Source organism: Balaenoptera physalus (assembly GCF_965194825.1).
Source record: "Balaenoptera physalus genome assembly, chromosome: 1".
NCBI lineage: Eukaryota > Metazoa > Chordata > Mammalia > Artiodactyla > Balaenopteridae > Balaenoptera > Balaenoptera physalus.
Window position 1 is genome coordinate 28,033,369 of NC_138882.1, and position 21,308 is coordinate 28,054,676.

Genomic DNA, 21,308 nt, shown 5'->3' on the forward strand with positions numbered 1-21,308 from the left:
GTTTTCCTCTACACAATTTTATCTATGTTCAAAAACTAATAATTTGGGGCTTCCCTGGTGGCGCAGTGGTTGAGAATCTGCCTGCCAATGCAGGGAACACGGGTTCGAGCCCTGGTCTGGGAAGATCCCACATGCCGCGGAGCAACTAAGCCCGTGTGCCACAACTACTGAGCCTGCGCGTCTGGAGCCTGTGCTCCGCAACAAGAGGGACCGCGATAGTGAGAGGCCCGCGCACCGCGATGAAGAGTGGCCCCCGCTCACCGCAACTAGAGGAAGCCCTCGCACAGAAACGAAGACCCAACACAGCCATAAATAAGTAAATAAATAAATAAATGTTAGAGAGAATTGAAAAAAAAAAACTAATAATTTTACATCTTTGTAAGTGTTTATATTCTGATGGTAAACTCATGGAGGGCAGTAATCTAATCTTTTTCCAAAGTAAAATAATGGTCTCTCTACAGTGAAACATTACAAAATGTTGCTAAGTATTAGGGGGAGTGGTACTGAATGGAGTTAATATGTATTATTTAGTTTTACCACCCATGTATTATGGAAGTAAAATTTTCAGTCTTCTACCCATGTCACTTACCTTTTGGGAGACTGGACACGTTTTTGAATGTTCACTAGGTCTAACGTGAACAAGCAGAAGACCTGTGTTTTGGTATCTAGGAGAAACAACATGTACAGGTGATTATAGAATCACAAGGGATGTAGCCATGAGTCTGCCTTTGTGCAGAACAGATGAAAAGTCCCATTAACATGTTGTGATTGAACTGCCTTCCCCCCCCACCCCACCCATGAGGAATTCTAGAGGCCTGGTGGTGGTGGTGGTGGTGACGGCTCGTTGTTTCTGCTAAGGTGCCTTGTGGTCATATCCTAAAGTCACTCCCATCTCATGGTATCCCATATTTTGGCCAGCATAGGATAGGCACAATGGGATAAAATGAGTTTCTATCAGCATTTCAAGCCCTCTGTTTCATTCACACCCTCAGTCTCCTGAGGATGGGGCTTTGCTGCTGACATCTTGCCCTGCTTCCTGACAGTATTACAAGACCGTAGCCGTTGCATAGGTTCCTTCTCTAGCCTCTACAGATTTTTTCTTTCTATTGATAATGCTTTTGGAACAATAGATATTAAGTTATGAAGTTAGTTTTCTGAACCACATTATGCTGCATAATATGATCTGACTGGAAGCAAAAGGGAGATCAGACATAATGCCTTTGTAGATTATGAAATGCAAGTGAATAATTTTGTGCTCAGGCAAAATAGGAGGGCTCAAAAATTACAGAAGAAAAAAATCTGAAAGTATTATTCCTTCCCTGCCCCTACTAAGGTTTTTACTTTTTGAAAGAAGTGGGAAAAAAACAAAACACAAACAAACTAACCACAAACAAATGTTCTTTTCCTTCCAATATTCATTATATTTTAATATTTATCATATATTAGATATAAAATATACTAAATAAGTGAGGATACAAATAGCACATTTTTATATTTTTAAATCACTGTACCATATTTCATCAACTCTAAGATACATTTTTTATTTCCTTTAACACCTTTGAAAACAAGAAGCATCTTATAATTATGTCAGTTATGGCTTTTTTCCCCAAATTGATGGAAACTTTGAGTTGATATATTCAGTAATATAGTATAGCTCTGTAAGAAAAGGACACCAAAGTAAATATTGCATCTTCAATTTTCTACATAATTTTACTTATAGGTAGATTTTTTTTTTCTGCCATGGCTGATTTCAAAGCTTTTGGTATTTCTTCTCAAGTCTCAGACTGACCTAAAGTATCCTGGACAATTTGATATATACTGTACAGCAACAGAATTCTGAGTAAATATCCACAAAATCAAAAATACCCAAAGGAACCCACAACATTAGAAGAATCAAGAGAAAAGTTGGTGAGTTAGGGGGGAAGGGATGTATTGAGCCTCTCTTGACTACTGTATCTAAAGTAGCATTTTTCCCTACACTTCCTGGTCACTCTCTACTGCTTCTTTCTGCTTTATTTTTCTTAATAGCACTTATAATTATTTGGGACCATCTTGTTTATTTACTTCATTACTTTCTTCTTGTCTTCTCCCACTAGAGATATGTCACACGACAGCAGTACTCTATCTTTCTTGCTCACCATGTGTTTTGAACACCTAGAGTGCTTGGCATGGAGTGGGTATTCAAACTCATGTGGAGTAGCAGCCTAAAGAAAAATGAACTTTTCCTTAGAAGAACAATGCTACCTTTCCAGAAAATATATTGAGTCAGGACATAATGATAACCTAATGCCTTAAGATACAATTCCATGTTGGTTACCTTCCTCCAGAAATTAAGTGTTTAGGTGCTACCTTATTCCAAGATTCAGAGATGGTGTTTTACCTGACTCTACTCATAATTAAAGACATTTTGGGATTAGAGTTCTAGTTTTTGCTTAAAGATAGTATGTAAAGACTTCGGGATGGGAATGAATGATATAAGGTGCTCAAAAATTATTGAATTAAGAAATAGCCTGGTGTTTTTTGCACCTTCAGTTGGATGAGTAGCACCATCAGATAGGTCATGTTTTCATTTAATTAAAGGAGTATTTTACATTTTTATACAGAATACTATTTTCACATCTTTCCAGACATTTAAAGGAATTTGAAATCTGGATATTTAAAAGGATATGAGGTCATTTAAATAAAAGAATACATATAAATCAGTAACCTGAATAGCATATTTAATATTGAGTAGGTTCTTTTAAAAGTCTTACTTACTGCAACTTGAAATAATCATCTACTGCCTCATAATTTATATTCTGAGAAAATGTTACTGTCTGAAAAAGAAAATAAAAAAGTTTATGTAAAGTAGGAAAATTGGGAATGGGGACAATGGATAATTTCAAGACAGATATAAATCTTTCTTTAGGCAAGAAAAATAATATATTTAGCACTTTTTTCTAATTTATTTTCTTTCCTATCTCAGAAACTCCAATTATGTAGATATTAGATTTACTTTCTTACATTTCCTTATTTTACTTTTAATTTTATATTATCATAGTTCTTTTATTTATACTGCTTCTCTCTCCCTCCTCATTTGACTTTTGTTGTAGCAATATTCTTATTTTTATTTTTCATTTATAGCAGCATAGCAAACTTTTCACTTTCTTCTGTTTTCTAATAACCTGTCTCTGGACCTTTTAATTTCTTCTTTGATGTTTTCAAATCATTACAAAATCACATTGTCTGTAATTTTTGAGACCATGGGGAATTATTTGCCAGAATCTTTCTTCTGTTGTTTCTGAGTAATTTTTTTAAATGTCCATTTGCCTTTTGCATATTTCTTGCTATTTTCTTCCCTCCAGGCCACGTTTCGTCTCAATTTTCAGTATTCCGTATGGTTGCTATCATCACAGAGTAAAGCCATTTATAGAACATATATGATTATAGAGGCAAAAAGTTATAAACCCCACATTTTTAAAGTATGGTAGCTACAATTTCTATACCCCTAAATTACTTTTTTGGTAGTTCTTTGTTATATATATAAATATATATATAAACATAAGTATAACTATTCTATATATAAATATGCTATATATCTCTAGATCTTTATATATAATATAAATATAATATATATGTATATATATGTGTGTGTATATATATAATATATCTATATATCTATATTGATCTCCAGAGAGAGATCAATTGTGAGGATTGGCTAATCTGTTGTGATGAGAACAGAGACTCTGTGTCTCTAAAACACCTTAGTAAAAAGTTTTATTTCCAAAACAAAGTTTATTTACTCATATGCTGTATGCTAAGTGGTGTGACATAAATATGCAATCTTTTATGATAAAGTTGAAGGCTGTGAATGTCATCACATTAAAAATAAATCTAGTTTCATGTTCAAGGAAAGGAACTATCAAATTTACACCTGTATGCTTTTGTATGCCATGTTTTCCTTCATATGTAATCTTAAAAATAACTTTATAAGAAAGAAATTTGCCAGAGACAGAAATGAATGAACAATAAAGATGACAGTTAAAAACTCATGGGGAAACAGACCAATCACAAGCACTGAAATTGAAGCTGTGATTAAAAGTCTTCCAACAAACAAAAGCTCAGGACCAGATGGCTTCACAGGCGAATTCTATCAAACATTTAGAGAAGAGCTAACACCTATCCTTCTCAAACTCTTCCAAAGTATAGCACAGGGAGGAACACTCCCAAACACATTCTACAAGGCCACCATCACACTGATGCCAAAACCAGAAAAAGATGTCACAAACAAAGAAAACTATAGGCCAATATCACTGATGAACATAGATGCAAAAATCCTCAACAAAATACTAGCAAACAGAATCCAACAGCACATTAAAAGGACCATGTACCATGATCAAGTGGGGTTTATCCCAGGAATGCAGGGATTCTTCAACATACACAAATCAATCAGTGTTATAAACCATATTTAAAAAGTGAACAAGAAAAACCATATGATCATCTCAATAGATGCAGAAAAAGCTTTTGACAAAATTCAACACCCATTTATGATAAAAACCCTCCAGAAAGTAGTCATAGAGGGAAGTTACCTCAACATAATAAAGGCCATATATGACAAATCCACAGCCAACATCATTCTCAATGGTGAAGAACTGAAACCATTTCCACTAATATCAGGAACAAGACAATGTTGCCCCCTCTCACCACTTTTATTCAACATAGTTTTGGAATTTTTAGCCACAGCAACCAGAGAAGAAAAAGAAATAAAAGGAATACAAATCAGAAAAGAAGAAGTAAAACTGTCACTGTTTGCAGATGACATGATACTATACATAGAGAATCCTAAAGATGCTACCAGAAAACTACTAGAGCTAATCAATGAATTTGGTAAAGTAGCAGGATACAAAATTAATGCACAGAAATCTCTTGCATTCCTGTACACTAATGATGAAAAACCTGAAAGAGGAATTAAGGAAACACTCCCATTTACCATTGCAACAAAAAGAATAAAATACCTATGAATAAATCTACCTAAGGAGACAAAAGACCTGTATGCAGAAAACTATAAGACACTGATGAAAGAAATTAAAGATGATACAAGCAGATGGAGAGATATACCATGTTCTTGGATTGGAACAATCACATTGTGAAAATGACTCTACTACCCAAATCAATCTATAGCTTCAGTGCAATCCCTATCAAGTTAGCAATGGCATTTTTCACAGAACTAGAACAAAAAATATCACAATTTGTATGGAAACACAAAAGACCCCGAATAGCCAAAGCAATCTTGAGAAAGAAAAACGGAGCTGGAGGAATCAGGCTCCATGACTTCAGACTATACTACAAAGGTACAGTAATCAAGACAGTATGGTACTGGCACAAAAACAGAACTATAGATCAATGGAACAGGATAGAAAGCCTGGAGATAAACCCATGCACATGTGGTCACCTTATCTTTGATAAAGGAGGCAAGAATATACAATGGAGAAAAGACAGCCTCTTCAATAAGTGGTGCTGGGAAAACTGGACAGCTACACGTTAAAGAATGAAATTAGAACACTCCCTAACACCATACACAAAAATAAACTCAAAATGGGTTACAGACCTAAATGTAAGGCCAGATACTATAAAACTCTTAGAGGAAAACATAGGCAGAACACTCTATGACATAAATCACAGCAAGATCCTGTTTGACCCACCTCCTAGAGAAATGGAAATAAAAACAAAAATAAACAAATGGGACCTAATGAAACATACAAGCTTTTGCACAGCAAAGGAAGCCATAAACAAGACGAAAAGAGAACCCTCAGAATGGGAGAAAATATTTGAAAATGAAGCAACTGACAAAGGATTCATCTCCAAAATATACAAGCAGCTCATGCAGCTCAATATCAAAAAAACAAACAACCCAATCCAAAATTGGACAGAAGGCCTATATAGACATTTCTCCAAAGAAGATATACAAATTGCCAACAAACACATGAAAGGATGCTCAACATCACTAATTATTAAAGAAATGCAAATCAAAACTACAATGAGGTATCACCTCACACCAGTCAGAATGGCCATCATCAAAACATCTACAAACAATAAATGCTGGAGAGGGTGCAGAGAAAAGGGAACCCTCTTGCACTGTTGATGGGAATGTAAATTGATACAGCCACTATGGAGAACAGTATGGAGGTTTCTTAAAAAACTAAAAATAGAACTAACATGCGACCCAGCAATCCCATTACTGGGCATATACCCTGAGAAAACCATAATTCAAAAAGAGTCATGCAGGAATAAAGATGCAGACGTACTAGAGAATGGACTTGACGGCATGGGGAGGGGGAAGGGTAAGCTGGGACAAAATGAGAGAGTGGTAGCGTATATATGGACATATATACACTACCAAATGTAAAATAGATAGCTAGTGGGAAGCAGTTGCATAGCACAGGGAGATCAGCTCGGTGCTTTGTGACCAGCTAGAAGGGTGGGATAGGGAGGGTGAGAGGGAGGGAGACGCAAGAGGGAAGACATATGGGGATATATGTATATGTATAACTGATTCACTTTGTTATAAAGCAGAAACTAACACACCATTGTAAAGGAATTATACTCCAATAAAAATGTTTAAAAAAACAAACAAACAAAAAAACCAAAAAGAGTCATGTACCACAATGTTCATTGCAGCACTATTTACAATAGCCAGGACATGGAAGCAACCTAAGTGTCCATCGACAGATGAATGGATAAAGAAGATGTGGCACATATATACAATGGAATATTACTCAGCCATAAAAAGAAACGAAATGGAGTTATTTGTAGTGAGGTGGATGGACCTAGAGTCTGTCATACAGAATGAAGTAAGTCAGAAAGAGAAAAACAAATACCGTACGCTAACACATGTATATGGAACCTAAAAAAATTTAAAAATGGTTCTGAAGAACCTAGGGGCATGACAGGAATAAAGACTCAGATGTAGAGAATGGACTTGAGGACATGGGGGGGAAGGGTAAACTGGGACGAAGTGAGAGAGTGGTAGCGTATATATGGACATATGTACACTACCAAATGTAAAATAGATAGCTAGTGGGAAGCAGCCACGTAGCACAGGGAGATCAGCTTGGTGCTTTGTGTCCACCTGGGGGGGTGGCATAGGGAGGGTGGGATAGAGACACAAGAGGGAGAAGATATGGGGATATATGTATATGTATAGCTGATTCACTTTGTTATACAGCAGAAACTAATTTACCATTGCAAAGCAATTATACTCCAATAAAGATGTTAAAAAAAAAAACTCATGGAGAATAGATTGAGAAAGTTTAACATATGTTTAACCAGCGTTACAGAAGAAGAGAAGATAGAGAAGAGGTATAGACAATATTTGCAAGATACCTGATGAAGACAATGATTCAGAGATGTATGAGGCCCAAGAAATCCCAAGCAAAGAAAGAAGTAAAGAAACCTGCAATTAGACACCTCATAGTGAAAGTGAAGAAAGCAAAGAATAAAATCTTAAAAGCAGCTAGAGGGAAAGGTGTTAAAATTGCAAGTGACTTCTCAATGTGAACAATGGAAGCCAAAAACCAATAGAATAATATTTTTAATGCCATTTAAGAAAATCATCACCAAACTAGATTTCTATATCTGGAGAAAATATTTTTCAAGAACAAAAATGAAATATAGATGTTTTCAGATGAACAAAAATTGAGTATATAATCACCAGTAGCCTCTCACTAAAAGAAATGTTAAGGAATGTACCTAAATCAGAAGGAAAGGAATACAAGATGGAAGCACTTATGATAAAAAGGAAAAAAGATAAAGATAGGGTAAATACACATTGCTGTATAAAATAGTAATAACACTGCCTAATAGTGAATCTATGAATTCAATTACATGTGAGTTGGGGAAAGAATAAAGTATTTAATTAAATTTAGTCTTGTATAAATTAAACATTCAGGTTATAATTTCAAAGGAAAACTGACTAGAAATACAAACAGAATGTATAACTGCTGAACCAGTGGAAGGGGGAAAATGGAATGATAAAAAGTATGCAACTAAACCTAAAAAGGCAAGAAACTAGAGGAAAAAACATAGAAAGAATGGGAAAATAAAAGTACAAAGCAAGATGGAAGGCAAAACCTCAAACATATTATTAATTCCAATAAATGTAAATAGACTAAATGCTCCAATTAAGGGACAAAGATTTTCAGACTAGACAAAAATAACAAAAATTTAAAAACTCAAATATATGGTGCTTATAGGAAACATACCTAAAACATAAGGCAATAGAAAGATTGAAATTAAAAGGGTAGAAATTGTATGGAAATATTAAGTAAAAGAAAACCTGATATGGCTATATTAAATATGGAACAAAGTAGACTTGAAAGCAAAAAGTATTACTACAGAGAAAGATGGTCATTTCATAATGTTTAAAGTTTCAATTCATCAGGAAGAGAATTTAAAAACTTGGATGCATCTAATAATATGCTTTCAAATATATAAAGTAAAAATTGACAATCAGATTGAAAATGATACCAGATGAAAATCTGGATCTTCACAAAAAATGAAGAGCACTGGAAATGATAAATATGTATATAAATATAAAATGCCTTTTCATTATTTAAATCTCTTTTAAAAGATAATTGATTATATAAAGCAACAATAATAGCAATTCATTGTAAGGTTTATAAAATATGTAGAAGTAAAAGGTATGGCAACAATAGTACAAAAGCTATGTGAGGGAATATAGAAGTATACTGCTATAAGGTTATTATACTATAAATGAAATGATACAATATTGAGGGCAAACTGAGATAAGTTACAGATGTGTACAATAAACCCTAAAGCATCCAATAAAAAGCCAAAATGAATAAGGAATAACTAAAAAAGCCAACAAAGATGCAAAATGGAATCATATAAAAATAATCAAAAAGAAGGCAGAGAAAGTGGAAAAAAAATTTAAAAACAGAAGGGACAGATAGAAATCAAATAGTTAAATGGTAGATTTAAACCCAACAATACCAAAAAAAAAAAAATCACGTTGAATGTACCCAATAAAAAGGCAAAAATGTTCAGAATAGATAAGCAAGTAAGATCCAACTTAAAAAAAATTGAAAGACACAAATGATTTTCCATACTAAAAGGTTGGAAAAAAAAGATATGTTGTGCTAACATTAATCTAAAAAAGGCTGGAATGGCTATATTAATATCACACAAAGTAGATTTCAGAGCAAAAATTATCTCCGCAGTAAAAGGCATCATGTTTTAAAATGCACATGAAACACTTCTCAAAATAGACCATATTTAGAGCTATAAAACAATTCTCTATATATTTAAAGGGATTCAAATAAAAAATATCTTTTGTTACTATAATGGTATTTATTTAGAAATCAGTAACAGAGAGTTATCTGGAAAATCACTGTCCTTCTATATAACCCATAGGTCAAAGAAGAAATCACAAAGAAAATGAGAAAGTATTTTGAACTGAATGACAATGAAACCACAAAATATCAAAATTTGGGTATACAGCTAAAGCAGTTCTTTTTTATTTAAATTGTGGTAACATTGGTTTATAACATTATATGTTTCATGTATACATTATGAAAAATAGACTTCTGTATACACTACAGTATGTTCACCACCAAAAGTTTAGTTTCTATCTGCCAGCGTACAGTTGACCACCTTTACCCATTTTGCTCTCCCCCTACACACCTTCCTCTCTGGTAACTCTAATCTGTTCTCTGTATCTATGTTTAGTTTGGTTTGGTTGTTTATTTTAGGTTTTTAAATATATATATTCCACATGTAAGTGAAATCATATGGTATTTGTCTTTCTCTGATTCATTTCGCATAATATCCTCAAGCTCCATACATATTGTCCTAAATGGCAACATTTCTCCTTTTTTCATGGCTGAGCAGTATTTTATTGTTTATACATGGTTTTTTCCCACGGTTTTTCATGGTGCTTGATGAGTTTTTTCTCTGCCTGAGAATTTGAAGTAGCGAACACCAAACACCTCTCTTCTTTAGGTAGAGCTTTTTTTTTTTTTTTAACTTGATTTTGACAGTTCGATAGATTGATAGATTGGTAATTACGGCCTTTCTTTTGTTTTTTGGTAGGTGGTGCTATTGCACAAGTTTTTGGTTTTTCTAACGTGAGCTGCCTCTGGCTATGTTTAAGAATCGGCATTTCCCACCCACCTCTGCCTCTCCTGGAGGTGGCATCACCCTATGCCCTAGTTGTCACTGCTTGTGCCTCCAGGGTCACTGGTGCCTTGCTGTTGCTGCTGGTCTTGCTGCTGTTGCTGGTGTTGCCACCTGGGGCACTGCGTTGGTGTGGCCTCCACTAAGTCTGGAGTTGCCTGAGTTACAGGACCTGCTGCTGTGAGGGGAGGCGGAAGACAGGGAGGCAGCCACAGTCATGGGCACCTCTGCCACATCTGGAGTTGTTGGGCTTTTGGGCACTGCCTCTGTGGGTGGTGGAGGGCTTGAGTCGCAGGTACCTCTGTAGCTGGAGAGACAGGGTCAAAAGCCATGCTGCTGCTGCTGGCCATTTCCCTGTGGCAGTGGGCACCACTGTGGCAAGAAGGTCGGAGTCATGTGTGCCACCTCCCCTCTGCAACCAGCAGACTCAGCCACTGCAGCTGGGGGCTGGGATTACTGGTATAGCCTCTGCTCTTCCTCCAGTCCCCCTGCTCTATGTGTTCCAGCCTACCCACATTTAGATGTACACATGTGTGTCCTGGTGTGTTGGACAGAGGCGCCTTTGTTGAGTTATGGATTTTTACTGGTTGTAAATTGAAGGGGAGGGACAAAGAGAGCGTCTCATGCCACTATGATGCTGATGTCACTTCTCTAACTAAAGTAGTTATTAGAGAAAAATTTATAGCATTAAAGTCCACATTAGAAAAGAAGAAAGGCCTTAAGTGAATGACTTAAGCTTCCATATTCAGGAACTGTAAGAAGAGAAACAAATTAAACCCAAAGTAAGTGGCAGAAAGGAAATAAGGAAAGGAAATAATAAAAAATAAATAATTTTAGGACTTCCCTTGTGGTGCAGTGGGTAAGACTCTGTGCTCCCAATGCAGGCAGCCCGCCTTCAATCTCTGGTCAGGGAACTAGCTCCCATGTGCATGCTGCAACTAAGAGTTCGCATGCCACAACTAAGGAGCCTGCCTGCCACAACTAAGACCCATCACAACCAAATAAATAAACCAATCAATATTTTAAAAAAAGAAACTCAAGGAGTGGTGCTGCAAGATTTAAAAAAAATAATTTTATGAATAAAATCAAAAATAGAAAATCATTACAGAAAATCAATAAAACCAAAAGCTGATTCTTTGAGAAAATCAATACAGTTGTTAAGTTCCAGCCAGGCTGACTGGGTAAAAAGGAGAGAAGAAACAAATTACCAATATCAAGAATGAGAAAGTGGATATCACTACAAATTCTACAGACACTAAAAGGATAATAAGAAGATATTATGAATACCTTGTGCCTATAAATTTGACAAGATAGATGAAATGGACAATTCCTTGAAAGATAAAAACTACTAAAATTTGCTCAAGAATAAGTAGATAACCCCAATATCCTTATATCAATTTAAAAGATTGAAGTTGTAATGAAAAACATACAAAAAACACCAGGCCAAGAGGTCTTCACTGGTGAATTCTACCAAACATTAAAGAAGAAATAATACAATTTATACATCAATTTTTCTATAAAATAGAGGAGGACCTCTCCCCAAAACATCTTAAGAGGTCAACATTGTTGATACCATAACCAAAAAAAGACATTACAGGAAAACTATAGACTAGTAACTCTCATGAACTAATAACCCTCATGAAGCAAAACTTCTTAACAATATTTTAGTGAATTGAATCCAACGTTATATGAGGATAAAATATTATGACCAAGTGGGATTATTCCAGCAGTGAAAATAAATTATTGGAATTCACCATATTAACAGACTAAAAAACATGATCATTTTAATAGATGCTGAAAAAGCATTTTATGGAACCCAGTATCTATAAATGACAGAAACTCAGCAAACTAGGAATAGAGGGGGCTTCATCATCCTGGTAAAGGGCATATATTAAAACCCTCGAGGTAACATCATACTTAATTGTGAAAGACTGAATAATTTCTTTCTGATTGAGAACAAGTCAAAGATCTCCACTCTCATTTCTTCTAATCACCACTGCACTGGAGGCTCAAGATGGTGCAAAAAGCAAAGAAAAAAAAAGTCACATATATTGGAAAGGAAAACTGTATGTGTACACAGATGACATGATCACCTATGTAGAAACTAGGGAATTTACCAAAAATGCTACTTGAAATAATAACCGAGTTTAGCAAAGCTGTGGGATACATCATTGATATATAAAATAAATTATATTACTATATACTAGCAATGAACAATCAGAATGATACCATTTATAACAGCACCAAAATATGAAATACTTTAAAAATATGAAATACTTAGGGATAATCTGACCAAAAATGGACAAACTTGTACACTGAAAAGAATATATTTGGAGTACTTACACAACCTGATTTCAAGAATTATAGGGCTTCCCTGGTGGCGCAGTGGTTGAGAATCTGCCTGCCAATGCAGGGGACACGGGTTCGAGCCCTGGTCTGGGAAGATCCCACATGCCACGGAGCAACTGGGCCCGTGAGCCACAATTACTGAGCCTGCGCGTCTGGAGCCTGTGCTCCGCAACAAGAGAGGCCGCAATAATGAGAGGCACGCGCACCGCGATGAAGAGTGGTCCCCACTTGCCGCAACTAGAGAAAGCCCTCGCACAGAAACGAAGACTCAACACAGTCATAAATGAATAAATAAATAAATAAAAGAACGTGAATTTCTTTAAAAAAAAAAAAAGAATTATAAAGGTACAGTAATCGAGACATTGTGTTATTGACATCAAGATAGACATATAAGTTAATGGAACAGAACAGAATTCAGAAATAGATTCCCATATATATGGCCAGTTGATTTTTTACAAAGGTGCCAAGGCAATTCAATGGGGAAAGGATAGTTTTTTCAACAAACGCTGTTGGAAGAGCTGGCTTCGTATTAAAAAAAGAAAAGTATCTTGACCTTTACCTCACAGTGCATACAAACATTAATTTGAAGTAGATCATAGACCTTAAAGTAAGAGCTACAACTATAAAACTTCTAGAAGGAAAAATGAGGAAAGCTTAGTGACCTTGAGTTTGGAAAGATTTCTTAATTACAATCCAAAGTAAAACTATAAAAGAGAAAAGCAGTAAATTGGACTTCATCAAAATAAATAAAACACATTTTCAAAAGACATTGTTATGAAAATGAAAACACAAGCCACAGACTGGGAGAAAATATTTGCAAAACACATATCCAACAATGAATTTATATCTAGAGTTTATAAAAAAACTCTTACTACTTAATTATAAGAAGACAATCCCTTAAAGTTGGGCTTACAAGTTGAACAGACACTTCACCAGAGAAGATCTACAAATAGCAAATAAGCACTTGAAACAGTGCTCAGTATCATTAGTTATTAGAAAAGCATCAGGGAAATGTTAATTAAAACCACAATGAGATATCACTATATATTAACTAAAATAGCTAAAACTAAAAAATCCCAAACAAAACAATAACAACAACAAAACCAAAACACAGATCACACCAACTGTTAGCAAAAATGTGTGAAGCAAGTAAAACTACTGGTGGCAATGTAAAATGGTACAAAAAATTTGGAATACAAATTAGCAGTTTGTAAAAAATTAAACATAGTCCTACTTATGATCTAGCCAGTCTGTTCCTATGTATTTACCCAGGAGAAATGAAAGCATAGGTCAACACAAAGAGTTGTACACAAGTGTTCATAGCCATTTTACTTGTAATATCCCTAAACTGGAATCAATCCAAATGTTCATAAACAAATGTGGTTAGACAAATTGTGGTGTATCCATACCATGGAACACTACTCAGCAACAAAAGGGAGCAAACTATTAATGACCACAATGTAATAGATAAACCACAAAATGATTATACTGAAAGAAGGCAGAAAACATATTGTATGGTTCCATTTATGTAAAATTCTAGAAAAAGTAAACTAACCTATACTGATAGCAATCAGATCAGTGGTTGCCTAGCGATGGGGAATAGAAGGAGGAATGGATTACTAAGGAGCATGAGGAAATTTGGGGGGGTGATGGACATGTACATTAGTTTGATTTTGGCTATTATTTCATGGCTATACACATATGTCAAATTGTACACTTTCAATGTATGCAATTTGTTGTATACCAATCACATCAATAAAGCTCTTTAAAAAGACAATTTGAGAGAATGAAAAAAAATTCAACGAGAAAGAGGCACACAACCTAATAGAAAAAGTGACAAAAATTGGAATTTCACAGAAATGGGAATCCAAAAGCCAATAAATATATGAAAAGTTATTCAACCTCATTAATAAGAAGAGAACAGCAAACAAAATATAATACACACACATTCATCAGGCAAAAATTAAAGTTTGACTATACCAGTTATTGGCAAGTATATTAGTCTGCTGGGGTTGTCATATCAAAATACCACAGACTGGGTGGCTTAGACAACAGGAGTTTGTTTTCTCATAGTTTTGGAAACTGGAAAGTCTAAGACCAAGGTGCCAGCAGATAGATTTCATTCTGATGCCTCTTCTCTTGGTTTATAGGTGACTGCCATCTTGCTGTATGCTGACATGACCTCCTTTGTGCATGCAGGAAGAGAGAGAGAGAGAGACAAGCTCTCTGGTGCCTCTTCTTATAATGACACTAATCCCATTAGACTAGGGCCCCACCTTCACAAACTCATCTAACCTTAATTATCTTTCAAAGTCCCCATCTCCAAATACCACCACTTTGGAAGTTAGGGCTTCAACATATGAATCTGGGGGGACACAAACATTCAGCCCATAACTGCAATGATGTGGAGCAGCAGGATCTTTCAAACAGTGTTGGGGGTGTAAATTGTTTTAACTGTTAAAGTTCACCATACACATACTCTATGTGCTGGTTATTAAACTATTGTCTTTCGGCTCCAAACCCACTATTCTATATGCAGCTTTTTGGTGCAGGGTTTGAGATTCTGCAAATCACATTTTTTCCTTTGTTAGTTGACTCTCTTTTAGATATTGCAAATACGGGGTACTGGAGAGCATCTAGAAGATAAAGATAGGAGAAAATATACTACTTCTTGTTTTTCTCATTATTCCCATCAGTGTCAACCTGGCAACTCTTCATCCTGGCAGTAGCAGTTGGTAAAGGAACTGATAAGTGACAAACACACTCCCAGAACAAGCTTCGCTCATGAACGCCCTTTGAGGTACAAGCAATAGCTGGCTGGCGCCTGTTTCAGAGACTAGAGTTTCAGCAGCACCAGCACCAGTCATATTGTCCCCTCCTCAGAGATCTGGATCCCAGAGCTGTGGAGTCCCTTCCTTGGAGCTTCTGAGACAACATACCAGGTGAGCAGTACCCTCTCCTTCAAGGTGTGGGTTCTAGGTCTGTAGAACACTTCCCCTAACTTTCTAGTTTGTAATAACCCAAATTTCTTCCCTCCGTTCCCTCTATTCCAGCCCTAGAGGTGGAACAGTCACTTCTTGTAGTTACTAGCTCTGTGTAATCTCAGTGTTCCTTTTTTTCTTTTCATTTCTCTCATATATCCAGTTCTACTAATTCCCTATATTGATTTACCTCTGCTAAGACAATTGGTTTGATTTCTGTTTTTCTGGCCAGTGACTTACTGATACGGTTCTTGGTATGGAAGTAGTATCAAGAAACCAACCCACAAAGATGGAATCCTGGGATTGACTTCATTGTGTCCTTGGCCTTGAACACAGTATTAATCTCTTTGCCAATGGGAAAGGGATTCTATTATTTCACGGTATGCAGAAACGTTACAAATAATCAAATTATCACCTGTTGTTGATTGTGATATAGTATTTACTGAGGCAAATGCCCTAGGTGACAAAGTAGCCATTGAATTTAACCATTAATGACAGTGAAGACGGCTGAAATGATGGCTGCTTCTGAGTGTCCTAGATAATTTCCAGAAAGAAAGGTTAGATCCTTACACTACAAGCTCAATTTATTATTGTAGAAACAAGGTTTTATGGTATTCCTAAAAGAGTCTCTTACTTATTGTAACCACAGAGTTGACCTCACTGAAAATTAGATACAAAATTTAGGTTTGCCAGTAATTAAGATAGTGTGGTACTACCATAGGATTGACAAATAGATCAATGGAACAGAATAGAGCACCCAGAAATAGGTCTACACTTGTATGAATATTTGATTTTCAATAAAGATGCTAAGTAATACAATAGGGGGGAAAAAAAGCTTTTCAAGAATACTGAAGTAACTAGGTATTCAAATGGAAAATAACTTTGTTGTTTCCTTGATCAAAAGTCACCATACACAAAAATTAATTTGAGATCGATCATGGACTTCAACATAAATGCTAAAACAATAAAGCTTTGAAAAGACATCATAGAAGAATATTTTTTGTGACTTAGGGATAAGCAAAAGTATCTTAGAACACACAAAAAAATAACCATAAATGAAGAAACTTTATCAAAATTAAAGTTTTCTACTCATTAACAGTCACCATTAAGAAAATGAATAGGCAGGTTCTGGTTCATGATGATAACACAGGAGGATCCTGAAATCACCTCCTCCCATGGACAACACTGAATTTACAGCTACGTACAAAATAATTTCCTCTGAAAGAAGCCCTAAAACTAGCTGAGCAACTCCTACTCATCAGGTGAACAAGAGAAAAACCCACATTGAAACAGGTAGGAGAGACTGAGTCACAGTCTTACCACAAACCCCGGCCCCAGGACAGTAACCCATGAACGGGAGGGAGAGAATTCAAAGCCCCACACTTCTCCCTGAGGAGTAAACAGCTTGAACCCCACATCTGTCACCCCAACTTTTAAGACCTGCACTATAGGACTGAGCCCCCAAAACATATGGCTTCAAAAGCCAGTGGGGCTTGTGTCCATTTGACCCACAAGGCTATAGCAAACTGAGGAACAGTTCTTAAAGGCGCTCATGTGAGGACTCATGGACCCCAAGTTGCAGTGTAAAGAAGCCAACTGAAAAGTGCCCAGACTTTCTGTGAGAGAGGCTTAATTGCTTACCTTAAAGCATTGGCCTGGGAGTTCCCTGGTGGTCTAGTGGTTAGGATTTGAGTGCTTTCACTGCTGTGGCCTGGGCTGGGGAACTGACATACCACAAGCCATGTGGCACAGCCAAAAAAATAAAAAGTAAACTTTGATTATTTAAAAATAAAATAAAATAAACTTTGATTATTTAAAAAGAAAGAAAAATAAAACATTGGTCTGAGGGGCAGGTATCTAATTTAACAGACATCTAGGGTGTGGCCTACTGAAATACTCCAAAGACAGAGGATGATGGGCTCCATGTTTGTGCTCTCCTTCTGCCTCACTCCAGTTGCTGGTATCACCCAGAAAACAGCTTCTACACTCATCTTGCACCCTAGTTTTTGTGGCTGCCATCCATGGGTTGCCTCTTGATTGACTGGCTCTGGTGGCCAGTGGGGCTTGCACTCACTGGACCTGTAGGACTGTAATAGATGGAAGAGGAGGTCTTAGCTGGCTGCACCTCCAGGGCATAGCAGGCACAGTCTTTCTGTAAAAGAGGACTATTAGCTTATCTTCATAGCTATGGCCTGAGAGGCAGGTTTCTAATTAAAACTATATCTAAGGGCTGACTGTAATTCTCTTCAGAGACCTCATAGGGGCATAGGGGAAGCGTTACCTTCGTAGTCTCCCTCTGCCTTGCTCCAGGTTGCTCCAGCTCCCAAAAAGCAGCTTGTACACACGTCTGGTGCTTTTTTGTGGTTGCTGACTGGGGAATGCCCCTGGATCACCTGGCTCTGGTAGCCAGCAGGGCTCATGTTTGCAGGTCTCATAAGATTGTTAAAAAGTGATAAATAGTTCTTAACTGGCTGTTCCTTCCAGAGAACAGCACAGAGATGGTAGACTGAAATACACCCCAAGTCTTTCTGTGAAAGAGGCCTGTTAGGTTACTTTTATAGATGTGGCCTGAGGGGCAGGCTTCTAACTAAACACACATCTAGGTGCTGACTATAATTCTCTCCAGAGACTGGGGAGGCTGGCATGTGCACCATCATTGCACTCTCCCTTTGCCCCACTCCAGGTTGTCAGTATCTCAGAGAAGGTAGCTGTTATACACATCTGGTGCCCCAGTTTTTGTGTTGGCCACCCAGAGAACACATCCATCAATAGTCTGGCTCTGGTGACCAATGTGGCTTGTTCTTACAGGTTCAAAGGGATGGTAGCAAACAAAGAAACATTTCTCAAATGGCTATCAGCCTAAGGCTCAGCACTGAGGCAGCAGACAGAAATGCCAACTCCCTGAAAGAGGTACATTTGCATAGTTTAAAAGCTATTCCCTTAGTGTCTGACTTCCAATCAACTTGCATCTGAGTGCTGAGATACTCTCCCCACTTTGAGAGACTGACAGGTCTTAGCACACCCTAAAATGCTGGGAGCCACTAAGAATAATGTAGGCGGCTTGGACAATCACAAAGTCTTGAGAGACAACTAAGAGCTCAGGCAGTGTTGAATGATAAGGTTCATCTCCTACACAAAATGACCCTTCAAGACTAGAAGAAGTAGCTGTTTTATTTACTGCATAGAAACCAATGCAAAGAATCAAGGAAAATGAAGAAACAGAAATATATTCTAAATGAAAGAATGAAATAACATCACATAAAAAAGGTCTTAATAAAATAGTGATAAGTAATTTACCTGATAAAGAGTTCAAAATAATGGTTGCAGTGATGCTCACTGAACTCAGAAGAATGGATGAACAAAGTGAGAATTTCAACAAAGAGATAGAAAATATAAGAAAGTATTAAATAGAAGTCACAGAGCTGAAGAATACATTAACTCAACTGATACATACAATAGAGGAGTTCAACAGCAGAATAGATGAAGTGGAAGAAAGAATGAATGAACTCAAAGACAGGGCAGTGGAACTCACCAAAAACAGAGCAGGAAAAAGGAAAGTGAAGATAGCTTAAGGAACTTATGGAACATCATGTGGACCAACATTTGCATTATAGGAGTCCCAGAAGGAAAAGGGAGTGAGAAAGGGGCAGAAAAATTGTTTGAAGAAATAATGACTAAAAAACTTTTTTAACCTGGGGAAGGAAACAGACACCCAGATCCAGGAAGCTCAGAGAGTTCCAAATAAGAAAAACTCCAAAAGACCCACACCAAGACACATTGTAATTAAATATCAAAAGTTAAAGACAAGGAGAAAGTCTTAAAAGCATCTTGTTGTACACAAGGGAACCACATGAGACTATCAGCAGATTTTTCAGTAATAACTTTGCAGGACAGAAGGGAGTGGTATGATATATTCAAGGTGCTCAAAGTAAAAAACTGTCCTTCAGAATTGAAAGAGAGATAAAGCGTTTTCCAGACAAGCACAAGCTAAAGGAGTTCAACATCACTAAACCCACCTTACAAGAAATATTAAAGGCAATTCTTAAATAGAACGAAAGGGTGCTGTTAGTAACAGGAAATATGAAAGTATAAACCCAAGTGGTAAAGGTAAATACATAGTAAACTTCAGAATAATCTAATATGTGGACATGGTGAGTTAATCACTTATAAAGCTATGAAAGTATGAAAGTTAAAGACAAAATACTAAAAATAACTACAATAATTTGTTCATAAATACACAAGATAAAAAGATGTAAATTGTGACATCAAAATGTAAAACATGGGAGGGGAAATAAAAATGTAGAGCTTTAGACTATGATCAAATTTAAGTTGTTATCAACTTAAAATAGACTATTATAAATATAAGTAATATGTTTTATATGTAAACCACATGGTAACCATAAAGGAAAAACTTATAGGAGATACAGATAAGATAAAAGAAATGAATCAAAGCAAACCACTAAAAAAGTCATTAAACCAGAAAGGAAGAGATCAGAGAAGACAAAAGGAGCACAGAAGAACTACAAAACAGCCAGAAACAATTAACAAAATGGCAATAAGTACATACCTATCAATAACTAATTTAAATGTAAATGGATTAAATTCTCTAATTAAAAGACATAGAGTGGCTAAATGGATGAAAGAAAACAAGCCTTCTGTATGCTGTCTACAAGAGACTCACTTCAGATGTAAAATTACACACAGATTGAAACTGAAGGGATGGAAAAAATATTTTATGAAAATGGAAATCAAAAGAAAACTGGGGTAGCTATAGCTATCAGACAAAATAGACTTTAAAACAAAGACTAATATAGACAAAGAAGGTCATTATATAATGATAAAGGGGTCAATCCAACATGATATAACACATATGCACCCAACATAGGAGTACCTGCATATATAAAGCAAATATTAACAGAGCTAAAATGAGAAATAGACAGCAATACAATAATAGTAGGGGACTTTAATTCCCTACTTTCATCAATAGATCATCCAGACAGAAAATCAATGAGGAAACATTGGCCTTAAACAACACATTATACCGAATGACTTAACAGACATATCCAGAACATTCCATCCAAAAGCAACAGAATATATATTCCTCTCAAGTGCACATGAAATATTCTCTAGGATAGATTATATGTTAGGCCACAAAATAAGTCCTAATAAATTTAAGAAGATTGAAATCATATTAAACATCTTTTCTGACCATGTGGTATGAAGCTAGAAAGCAATTATAAGAAGAAAACTGGAAAATTCACAAATATTTAGATATTAAACCTTAATTAAACCCTAGAAAAATGGTACAGATGAGCCGGTTTGCAGGGCAGAAGTTGAGACACAGATGTAGAGAACAGACATATGGACACCAAGGGGGGAAAACTGCGGTGGGGTGGGGATGGTGGTGTGCTGAATTGGGCGATTGGGATTGACATGTATACACTGATGTGTATAAAATTGATGACTAATAAGAACATGCAGTATAAACAAACAAACAAACAAAACAACTAATACTAAACTTTCATTGGGTTATTTGTATGGAAATATGTTAATATAAATGTTTCAGACATTACATGAAATTTCTAAAAATCTTATATGTTCTGGTATAATGTTATGTCATAACCCTAGTTATTACTTTAAAATGTATATCTCAGAAATAACTAATTTTCTTGTCAACTGCATTATTATGAACTTTTATCAAATCTTTAACCGTGGTCATTTTTAAGTCTTTTGTCATTTACAGACAGTTCTGGGTGTACTCTGATGCTTTTGCAAATATGTTCCTATAAAAGGGTTTCATCTTCA

The 21,308-nt window shown here is 36.0% G+C and overlaps 1 protein-coding gene across 1 annotated transcript in view; it reads right to left on the reverse strand.

Moving 5' to 3' along the window:
• Positions 1-21,308, reverse strand: part of CATSPERE (catsper channel auxiliary subunit epsilon) — a 264,070-nt gene that overhangs the window by 60,396 nt on the left and 182,366 nt on the right. The window contains 2 exon segments of the mRNA XM_082471320.1: positions 590-665; positions 2,758-2,816. Coding sequence (XP_082327446.1) covers positions 590-665; positions 2,758-2,816 — 135 coding nt within the window.